The 12,017-nt window shown below is 37.4% G+C and overlaps 1 protein-coding gene across 5 annotated transcripts in view; it reads left to right on the top strand.

Annotated features, from left to right (window-relative positions):
* SEPHS1 (selenophosphate synthetase 1) overlaps nt 1-12,017 on the top strand; it is an 87,340-nt gene that overhangs the window by 42,254 nt on the left and 33,069 nt on the right. Inside the window, exons 1-2 of one of the 5 annotated variants that reach the window (XM_051963213.1) lie at nt 3,559-3,890; nt 6,985-7,254. In XM_051963213.1, coding sequence (XP_051819173.1) covers nt 7,062-7,254 — 193 coding nt within the window. In that variant the 5' untranslated portion in view covers nt 3,559-3,890; nt 6,985-7,061. Of the gene's footprint in view, nt 1-3,558; nt 3,891-4,847; nt 4,950-5,025; nt 5,521-6,984; nt 7,255-12,017 lie in introns of those variants that run through there. The other 4 variants (XM_051963215.1, XM_051963217.1, XM_051963216.1 and 1 more) reach the window with 4 other exon arrangements.

Consider the following 12,017-nt stretch of genomic DNA (forward strand, 5'->3'; position numbering starts at 1 on the left):
TTCAGTAAGAAATAGTAAAATAGTAAAAAGTGACAAAAGGAATGGTTTTCAAAGAAATGGGGACAGGCTTTGTAAGAACTGATACAGAATCAAGAGAACAAAACCAGAAGAATTTACACAATAACAATACTGCAAAGATAAATGGCTTTGAAAGACTTTAGAACTTTGATGAATGCAATTACCAACAATGATTCCAGAATGCTGATGAAGCACACTACTCACCTCCAGATAGAGATAATAGACTCAAGGCACAAAATAAGATATACATGTATAAACATAGCCAATAAGGATTTTGTTTTGCTTGATTAACAAAGAAATTTTTTCCTTTTTTTTTTTTTTTTTTTTTAAAGGAGGGAGGAGTAGTGGGAGGTAAAAGGAGGTGGCAATAGGATTGAAAAAGAAAAGAGCTTTAAAGTATTTTCCAAATCCAGAGTACAAAAGTTCAGAAGGAAACTATGACAAGCAGTCCTTCTTTGGAACTTATTGAATTTATTATATACTTAAAGAAAAAGCAAGTTGTATATAATATATTCAAAGTTTTATAATACTATCAAGCCCTTATATAAGCACTTTAAGATTTACAAAACATTTAATCTGTTATTTCATCGGATATTTATCACTCTATCTGTTGAAGTATTATTATTATTTTAGAGATGAGAAAATTGAGGTTAATAAGAAGCTTGTCTAGGGCTACATAAGTTAATGTCCGTAGAAAAGTTTGAGTTCAGTTTATTTTTACTTCAAGTTCAATGCTCTAGAATCTTCTGTCCTACTTAGAAAGTATTCATTCTGTTTAGTGTTAACTTTGTAAAAAGAAACAAAATAAACAACCCACTTAAATTTTTAAAAAATGTTTAAGCCCAGTCTCAAGGTTTCCAGTTTGAAGGTGATTCATTTGTTCAGTAGAGTAGCTAGGCGTTGAAGTGGATAAAACTGTTGGTCTGGAGTCAGGAAGATCTGAGTTCAAATGTGATCTCAAACAGAAACTGTGTGACCCTGGACAAGTCACTTCTATTACTTGCCTTAGTTTCTTCATTTGTAAAATGATCTGGAGATAGAAATGGCAAATCACACTAGTATCTTTGCCAAGAAAACCCCAAAATGGGATCACAAAGAGTCGAACGTGGAAGAAACAACTATACATCAACAGCATTTATTTAGTATTCAACTCTTTTGTTAAATATTATGTCCAAAATGTCATGCTGAGTGGCCATGTGGTACAAAGTTAATGAAGACATGGTTTCTTAGAGAAGCAGAAGCAATGTATATACAAATATGCAACATTATACAATAAATATAAAACTAAGAACTAATTCAAACAATAGCTTGTCCAGGGCAATGAGTACATGTGAAAAATAAGATGAAGGTTTTTTGGTCTGTTTTAGTGATAAAAATAAGAAAAATGCAGTCATTAAATGAGAATGTACTAAGCAAATACCTTAATAACCATAAAGCACTACCATGATATCAGGGATTATCATTATTTTTCATAGGAATTTTTGAACACTGTTCAGTACAGAGTTCTCTGTAGAATTTCTTAGATAGGATTCCTTTTAAGAATCATAGAACTTAGGCTTGTTTTCCTAAAAAAGTTTAAAGAAAAACTACATTTTGCTTATCTGCACATGATGAATTCCATTTAAATACTAAGAGATATTCTTTCCTTAAAACATCAAATGTTAAATTACACATCAAATACATATTACATAGAAACAATTTCTGAATGAAAATGGGCTTGAGAGGCAGTGAAATATAGTGGCAAAAAGTGATGATTCTGGAGCTGAAAGAACATGGGAACATCAAGCTAGATCTGGAAGTGATTTAACTTCTTCTTTTTAGAGATATGGAAATGGAAGGTCCAGGGAGATTCTATCAATTACCCAAGGTTGTAAGTGGCAGAGGGGATACTGGAACCCAGCTCCTTTGCTCAAACAACTCCTACCTATGGGCTTCATTATTAGCTCTACTACAGTGCTTACATTCAAAGTGTCTTCAGGGGGGAAAAAAAATCACAACTATTCTAGACCTTTGCCTCATTTGGATAAGAAGAAGTTGGACAAGGTGATCTCTAATGTTTTTATTCCTCTAAAGTCCTTTCATCCTCTACCTTTCCTCCCCATTTCTGTGATTAGTAGTCAAGTTAACACCAATTTTTTTTTTTTGTTGTTGTTGTTCTTTCAGTATTCAAGTCCCCAGATGGTCTACTGACAAAATAGTTTAGAAAATGTCAACTTTAATGAAATGAAGTAAAAAAGAAATGAAAGTGTTTTTTTTTTGTCACTTTATTTTTCAAATGTTTTTATTAGATCAAAATGTAAGAGGGACAAAGTCATCTAATCCAACCTCTTCAAAGGAATTAAGGACCCGAGTTACATGCTTTGGTCAAAGTTACATAGAAACTTAAAAGCTAGGCCAATATTTGAACTCAAGCTCTCTGACTTCAGGGACAGTTAGGTGGAGTAGATAGTTGGGAAAACATGAGTTCAAATCCAGTCTCAAACACTTATTGTGTGACTCAGGCCAAGTCCTTTAATTTTGTTACCTTAATCTACTGGAAAAGGAAATGGCAAACCACCATCTTTGCCAAGAAAACCCCACGGGATAATATGGGTTACCATCCTCATAAAGAATTGGGCACTAGTCAACAAAAACAAAATCTTTTGATTCCTATACATATATTATGTGTTTTATAAACCTTAAATTGCTAATTATGAGTTATCAAAAACAATTATGTTACGGATTTATAGAACACTAAGACTCCATTTATTGGAAAGAACAGGAGGAATATACTGCCTTTACATCGGTTTTGAACTTTACTTCAGCAAGTAACTAAAAGGAACGAGGGGAGTGGCCATCTAGATTTTTAAAATGAGTAAAAGTTCTCTTATTTCTCTATCCATCTTAAAAAAATAAAAAAAGTATTTACATGCCTGTAAAGGAACACTCACTGCAAGTGAGTTAATGTCATGTGAATCTTAATTTTGCATATCCAATACAGCTTATTACAATATTCAAAAAAGTTTTCTAGAGATTTTTATAATTTAGTATTAGTTTGTCTCTCTCTGAAAAATGATAAAATAGGAGGGAGATAAATTAAATTTCAAGTCAACCGGATCGCTTACGTTTCAAATTCCTTAATAGTGTCAGAAACCGTTTTTTTCTGGCACCCTTATTTTATGTTTAAAAAAAATTTGTGCGGCCTTCTCCGATGTTTTCTGGTTAGGAGTAAAGAAAGTTCTGGAGCAGGTAAGAGCAACGTGCCCCACGTAGCGCTCTTCAGCCCGGATATGTCGGAAAGGACAGTCCCCGGAGCTGGAACGCGTCCGAATCTAGGACGACCAGAAGCCCGGTGCGCTGGAGAACCCATCTGTCCGTGCCAATACAATTCGCAACTTTTGAAACCAATCCTTTTGCATCATGCAACGGATGCCTGTGGCACCAAGAGTTTGCAAACGCCTCCCCCCCCATCCTCCTCCCGCTCCCCCGAGACCAATCATTGCATGGCTCAGGGTTAGGCATTTCCCCCCCCCCTTTCCCCGAGCCGCACGCACGCCACCGAACAGCTCCGAGGTCTCCTGCCCCTACCGCCCCTTAAAGGGAGGTAGCCAGCCCTTAAAGGACCCTCACACCTTGTGCTCAGCATGCCTTTGGCAGCCCCGTTTCGGAGCCGGGGACCCAGGGACTGAAGAGCCGAGGATCCGGCGAGGCACCCAGGTGCGGGTCTGGGGTTCACCCCCACCCCCCCACCCCCTCCTTCACGGCCTCCCAGCTGCCTGGAGCGGCATTTTTATTCAGGCGACGCTTAAGGGAGCCCCGGCTGCGCCCGGTGCATTGTGGGAACGGCCGGGAGTCCCGTTTTCAGGAGGAGGAGGAGGGCGAAAAGCGAACCGGTAAGAGCCTGACTGGGGGGGAGGGGGGAGAGACACGCCTGGCTTAAAGGGGAATATTCATCAATAAGCTCTATAGCGCCCTTTGCAAATCCCCCGCTCCATCGGGCCTCGGACTGGCTGGGAGACGTGCACTGCTGGCCCGCTAGAGCCCAGCTTGGCGCGGGGGGCCGGAGTGTGGGGTGGTTGGGGCCGCTTTAAAAAAGAAGCACCGCCCGCTCCGTAGCTGCCGCCTCCACCGCTGCCGCCACCAGCAGCCGCTCTGAGTTGGGGAAGGAAGGAGGGAGGGAGCGAGCGAGGGAGGGAACTAAGGAGGGGAGGGGTGAATTGGGGGGGAGGGCGGCGGCGGCAGCGATGGCAGCGCACGGGTTAATTTTTTCACCCGCCGACATTTTTGTTTGGCCGCTGCAGTTCGCGGGCCCCCGCGCCCGCGTGCGCGCGCCGCTAAGGGAATCCTGTTCGGGCGTCCCGGGGAGCGCAGCGCGCGCGGCTCCCGGGCGCCTCCCGTTCCAACTCCTTCCCACCCCCATCCTCAACACTTTTCCCCAACACACAAGCTCATTCTTAACACAGCCACCTCCTCTCTGCCCCTTCTAAACTCCCGCAAAGAGTTAACTCCGTCCTCCACTTGACACTTGTTCTTGTTACCTGGTTCCCCCCTCCAAAAAAAAAAAACGGCTCTTCGCATTTCCCTTCCCCCCTCACCGTAACCGAGTAATGGGGGTGGGGTGGGGTGGGGTGGGGGGGACTCGGGTTGCCCCTGGCGCGCGCTCCCTCCCCATTGGTGGCGGCGGCGGCGGCGGCGGGGAGGGGGGGCACAGGGGTGTTCCCGCCGTGGGGCGGGCGGAGGATGTCCCGGTGTAAAGCGTCGGCTCCCCCGCCCCCGCCGACCGCACAAAGAGCGCCTGCCGTGGCCGAGGCCTGATTTGCCTTTAAAGGCAGCGGCTTGGCATTTAAGGTGTCCCGAGTCTCCTGCGGCCGCATGGACAGCCGGGCCGCCGCCGCCTCGCCCCCGCGTGGTGGTGCTTGCTCCATTGTTTATTTCCCGGAGCCTTCGGGTAGGTAGGTGGAGGCAGCGGCCGCGGGCTCGGTGCGCCTCTCTCCCTCCCCCTTCCCACCTGGCACTTTTAAAAACACTTAAACGCGCCTGAGAAGGAAGGGGTTAAACTTCGCTCTACATATTCATGTCATTGTTTTAAAGTATTGTAAACATCTGGGGGCGGGAGTAGCGAAAGGAGGTGTAGCCTCTTGTTAAGCAAATTGACTTTCACCTCCACCACCCCAGGAATTGCCGGTTTCCTTGACCATTCCTTGGTCCCTTCCTATCGCTAGCCCCCAAAATGGGAATTTCCTGTTTCCCCCTCTCCAGAATTGCGTCTCTTGTGCTTCATGTTCTCTTTCAAGTTTGAATGGGAGAATTCCTGATCTTCGGAATTCTCCATCAGGAATTCTCCCGACTTTACATTCTTAACTTTTTACTTTTAAATCCTGGGAATTGACTTGTAAATACACATCCACGGTCAAAACTGGTTTCTCTCCAGGTTCCCCACTCTGTGGGTTATAATGAAGATGTGTCGAATATATCGATTTGTCCGTAGGCATTTTCAATGAAGAGGGTCTTGGTTTTTAATCCGTGAGTCTACTTAAATATTTTCCTATAAATTGTCAAACCGTCAAAAAAAAATTACCAATCTCTGACTTTTGCTATAGTGGTAATGCCACCCTGTATTTTTTGACAAGTTGGTTTTTTTAATCCAGTGGTACAGGCCTTGTGCTACGTACAGCCACAAGTTTGAAACTGAAATCATTGCTCATCCCAGACACGTTTTTTTGGTAACTAAGGCTTGGATTACTGCCCACGGTTAGGCTTTATAAGATGTGTTTTCAATAAGTGGTATGCCTACCAGAAGAGGCAAAACACTTGCTGTAAATGGAAATTATATTCTTAATCCGAAGTTTTGTAAGGGAAAGTGGCTCTAAAATTTGAGTTGCCTATGTAATTCCATACCCTATTAAATTTTTTAAAAAAGAATCAATCCTGAAGGTTTATTAAATCCAAGAGTTGAATTTTGGTTTTCATTCAACTCAAAAAACTTTGGAGTAGTCTTTAGCATTGAGAAAGCATATTAAGTACTGGTGGTTAGTTTGATTTAATTGTTGTAAGCCTTTCAATGAAATTAGAGTATTAAAGTATCTATGGTGCTTTGTCAGTGATGCAGAGAAGACCTGTTGTTAGATAGCATATTTGCTGTCTAAAAATGGGTTTTCATCTTTTAAAAATCAAGAAATCTACAGTAGTACAACCATATTGTATAACTATGTTATACTGTGGACAATAGGCACACCCATTTGAAAGTTGTACACTTCTGTGGGATCTCCTATTAATTTTGGATTATTTTGTATACCTCTGACTCAGAGCAAAAACATTTTCTTCTAAAATTAGATTTTGGCATTATAGAAAATTTCATCAAATGAATTTGCATTAATATGTTTTCCATGTATTGTCTAACAGCCCTCCTACCTCTCCATGAACATTTGCCACAAAACAGTTATTTTTGCCAAGAACTTTAAACTTTTAAAATATATTACATGCCAGTTGTCAACTGAAGTTTCTGAGGGTGTGTGTGTATATTAAATTTTAATTTTAACATGTGCTTTGAGAATCTTTGGGACCTATTTTTCAGGAAAGAAGTTAACATGAAATAAATCTGATGTAATCTCCATTAACTTTTATATTATCTTTCCTCTGGCTTGACCCTAAGATATAATAATGCTTTAAGCATCTTGTATTCTTTAGATGAGCTCTATGAGTTCTATATCGTTTGCTAAGGAGAGACCATCAGCACTCTACAAAAGCTTTTTTTCTTCCTCCTCCACTTCCCCTAATACAAATAACTTTTGGAGATGGGTCTTTATTGTTCTGGTTTGTAAAATAGTTAATATAAGGAATAATGATATATAGTAAAATTATACAAGATTTTAAGTCACTTGATTAGTCTTTTATGGATTGGGAGGATGGGGGAGAGAGGAAGCAATTTTCTTTTTGAAAAGGTACTAGGAAATATTCTAATGTTGCCTTTTTGTGACTTGCATATAGGTGGACCAGGCAAGAAACCAATAGACTAGAGGAGGGGGGAAGAAGGACTGAACTGTGAGAGTGTGTGCCGAAGAGCCATGTCTGTTCGGGAAACTTTTAACCCAGAAAGTTACGAATTGGATAAGAGTTTCCGGCTAACCCGATTCACTGAACTGAAGGGCACAGGCTGCAAGGTACCACAAGATGTCCTACAGAAATTGCTGGAATGCTTACAAGAGAATCACTTCCAGGAAGATGAACAGTTTTTGGGAGCAGTTATGCCAAGGCTAGGTATGTAAACCAAGTCTATACCTTGATACTTCAATACCATATGTATGGACAAATCCAGCTATAGTTAGACTTTTTTCTTTTGCTTTAATTCTAGCACCTTTACTGTATTCTCTTGCAAATTGTTTGACCCAAACAAAAATAGTCCAAATAGGAATTCACAATTAACCAGGTCAAATAGTTATAATTTGTTCAGTGCTAGAGAAGAGGTATTGAATGATATCATGGGTATAATTTAATAGCTTTGGACATATAGTATGTGATTCAAGCAGTCCTGCCATTTTAAGATAAGAGCATTATTCTATAAGAGCAAAACCTTCCATTAAGTAAAATTCTCAGAATGGACCTAGGTATTTAAATTTTCTGTTTAACTCCAATATCAAGCAATACCTCTCACACACCCTTATCCCCCCCCCCTTTTTTTTTTTAAACTTTATCCTTGTTACTGAGATCCATAGAATATCAGTATTAAAAAATAACCTCAAACCCTATAAAATATGAGTTCTGCTTCCTGCCTCAGTAACTTTATTGTTTTACAGATCATATTTCTTTGAGGATTCTATAGTTGGGGGTGGAAAGGGAAGAACAGGAAGAATTATTCTGAATATCAGTATTGATCCTAGAAAAGCACCTCAAAATATTTTTTGTTTCTTTTACTAAATGCCTAGCATTAACTAGTTGTCTTATACTTGTCTCTCTTTTCTAAAAACCATGGAAAGGATTTCTTTCCAGGCTTGAGCTCCAGTTAATGGGTGTTTTGTTTTACTAGGTTGATAAGCACATAGTACAAGCAAAATGGTCATTTGAACTCTAGGAGTATGATCTATTTTCTGGGAATTTCTATATCCTATGCTTCTAATTTGAACTTAATTGTTGCATACTTTGTCTAGTCTTATGGGCTTTTTTTTTTTGTTTTTGTTTTTCTTTAATATTTTTAGTATAGTCATTAGACTCAGACATATAGAATGCTTCAAATTAAAATAATGTGATTTCAGTTATATCATGAGTTAGGAGAGAGGTAAGAAATAAGTAAGATGTTTGTATGAAAATATGAAGACTATGTCTATCAAAGTATTAAACTGGTAAAGGAGATAAGCTGCTTAGTTAAATATAAAGGGTAATTACTAGATGGTATTATTGTTAATGTTTAATCATATTCTCTAGCTCTAAGTGGGAGAGTTTTAAATCCTTTGTTTTGAATATCATTTTGACATCATTTCATATAATCTACAACCTATTTTTTTCTGATCTGAAACCAAAAAATAACTGTCATAGAAAATACTCTCTGAATACAGCACAGTAATTGCATCAGACTCATGCCCTAAATCTCATTCAGTTTTATTCATTACAAGGACCCATATGTTGTGGGTGCTTTATAAATTCTTGTTCCCTTTTCGTTTCCCCTTTGCCTTTTACTTAAAACCTCTCCACTTATCCTTATGCAATTGTAGTATCAGTTGTTTGCTTTCCAAAGTAAATGAAAATATAACAGTATGATTCTGAGGAAGGTTGAAAAAAAATAGGCCTCTAAGAGTTTTTTGACCTCTAAATCTATGAATATTCAAAGCATTCACCAGAAAGCTAGTGATATGCAATTTAGCATACCAGCAAATAGCCTTATCACCCTTGTAGATCCTGATAGTATCACTGTAGGGTAATAGTAATTGTAACTAATAAAAAATAGTTTGCATTTATGTATCACTTTAGCTTTTATAAAGTGCTTTATTCACAAATGAGTGAAGTAAATAGTTCAAGTGTAATTTTCCTGGTTTTACAAAGGAAACTAATGTTTATAAAGTATCTAGCTTGTGGTCACAGGGCTTTAAATGGGAGAGCTAGGTCTTTTGATTCCAAGTCCAGTGCTCATAATGACTCCATAATTGATGTTCATAATGGTAACAGTCATCAGGAAAAAGTATATAACTATGTATCTCTTACATTGCTAATTTAAAAGGACTGAGAAATGCTATACATTTTATAACAATTAATAGTAATATTCGGAATAGTTAAAATAATGTAACTAAATAACTAGTAACTCCTCAGTTATCTAGAAGGTTCTGAAGACTTGGAGTTTTATTACCACTACCTGTATATTGCAGCTAGGATTCAAAGGAAATGGCTAGAAATCATGATATCCAAATTTTATTTTGTTCTGTCTTCTTAATTCATCAAATCAACCTGGCCAGTGACTTATCACAAGCTCTCTACGTATGATATTAATGAAAGTGCTAATTCATTCTATGTTTCTGAAAAGAGTTTTGAGATTAAGACCCAGAGTTACTAGTGAAAATGGAATGTGATTTCCCTTTAATTGAGGAAGTAGGTCTATGACATGCTATATAAGTCATGATTTTTGGAATGTGTTATTGAAAATAATTTGTAAAGTGATTGAGTTTAAAAACAAATGAATGAAATCTGGATTGCAGCTCTCCTTTTGAGATTGTTGTTTTAGGTGTTTTAGAGCCAAGGTAGACAGATTTATAAATCTTTGTCAATGTCTGTGGCATTGAACATGATAGGTAGATACTTCATGCTTTATAGAGGTTCAGTTCTAAAGAGTTAATGCAAACAACATAAGCTACTTGCTCCTTTTTTTATCCTCGTCAGAATACCTGAGATTCCCAATACACTTTGAAATGCTACAGTGATAAGTGACATATAAACACCAAAAGATATTCCTATATTATAAAAGATTTCCAAAAAAAATGAGACCAAGGAAGTTTCTGGAGTTTGGGCAGTCTATCCTATCAAAATACATTATTAACTAAATTAAGACTATAAACAAAAGTATAAATTAAATATTATGTTTATGTTTACATATACATCACATATAAAGTTTTTTTATTTATAATTAAAAACTAACAACTTCAACAATTACTCTTTAGTAGCTCTTTCTTGTAGTCTTTCAACTCCAGATCCATTCAAAGCTGAGCTGAAGGAAATAAGGATGTTTAGTCTACCAAAAGGAAAAGTGAGGAATGGATATATTATCTTTCTTCAAGTATTTGAAGAACTATCATCTAAGAGAACATTAAATTTCTATTTGGCCCCCTGCAGGGAGAACTAAAACTGATGGATGAAATTTGCCTGAGAGTCAGTTGGGCTTAATCCTTAAGGAAAACTAAAAACATTTATGCTCACAATAACACAGTGAGCTCTGTATTAGAGATTTTTGTTTTGCTTTCTTTTTACTGAACCTTTCATTATTACCTAAATGTATGTCCAGTGTAGTCGTTGAGTAAGAAACTTCTACTAATTCTCCTAACATTTATGGTTTTAGACAGTTGCATATGAGGCACTGAGTGCTTAAGAGACTTACTAGCTTCACATATCCAGTGTTTGTCTGAAGTGGATATGAACTGAATCTTCCTCTAGAATGGTCTGAGGTCAACTCTCTAGATACTTGGATATGTTGCTTCTCAGTATGGGTATTGCTTCCTTGTATCATGCCTAAGAAAATTGACACTAAATTATTGGATTGGTTTCACTATTGCTTGGGCTGCTTTAGATAGTGAGTTCCTGGTTTTTGAAATTTTCAAGTTAGAGACTGGGATGGCTCCTTGATAGGAATATAAAAAGGGGAATTTCATATTTTAAATAAAGGTTGGACCTTTGAGATTTTTTTTTTTACTCCAAAATATGAATTTTTGAAATGAAAATTTAAGAAAGGAAAAATAATGTCTATCTCTTCATTTAGAGATCCTTTAATTGTTAGAAATTATAGATACTATTCAGATGATGAATTGTTTCAAAGATCTTTGTCTGAATACAATCTGAAACTGATTACTAGGGAAATGATCTAGTCCATGGGTCTTATAACTCTTATTTCTGAAGCAAAATTTTCAGTTTTACCACTGTCGTGCTTTAATTTTTCTGTTTTCTGAAATAAGAGAATTTTATTTCTTGTTTCCTTGGAATGCGTGGTTCTTGCTATTCTTGTTTCAATTTTGGATTTACAGTGATGGAAAAAGAAGTGAACTACATAAGGAACTAATGCTGTGATTAATATTTAAAGTATGTATATTTACATTTTATATATTAATCCCACAAGTGCATATGTATGTATGTGTGTATATATGTATGTGTATATACATGTGTATATGTCAGGTTTAGTTATTTGTGGCATTATCCAAATACTGATTTAGATAAATGAGTAAAATTATTTTTGTGCAAATTTTAAGTTAAATTTTTAAATTTATAGTTGGCCTGTTTATTATCTCTTTGGTCTCTTCAAATCATGTGTTTTAAATATGAGTGGTAATATGGCAGTATTTTAAGTGTTTGATTCAAGATTAATTTGTCTTTGTTTAGTTATCTCTTATTTAGTTAGGAGTCTAGAAAAAATTTTTTAATTGATTCTTTTAAATCTCATTGTAACTCTGTGTACCTTTGTTTGGTTGTATTATTCTTTATATAGAAGGATGTAGGAATTATAATTTGCATGTGTTTATGCTATCCTGTTAAAAATATGTACTAAAACCCTCCTTTACCAAAATTAAGTAGAGAAAAAAACAGTCAGAATTTATAAAAGAGCCCCCCCCCCCCATTTTTATTGTAGCTATATTAATTTAAAATTACTACGGTAGCTGTCTGAACCTGATTTTGAAATAAAAAACTATTTACATATAGTATTTGATACATTGAACAAAAATGGTCCCATGACATCTTAGCAGGTAGATGTCCCCATTTTACAGATGAGAAAAATAAAGTTCAGAAAAAGTGCCCAGAATTATCTTGCTGCTAAATGGGCTAGAGTCAGCTGTGTT

The sequence above is a fragment of the Antechinus flavipes genome, chromosome 5, assembly GCF_016432865.1.
Source record: "Antechinus flavipes isolate AdamAnt ecotype Samford, QLD, Australia chromosome 5, AdamAnt_v2, whole genome shotgun sequence".
Lineage (NCBI taxonomy): Eukaryota > Metazoa > Chordata > Mammalia > Dasyuromorphia > Dasyuridae > Antechinus > Antechinus flavipes.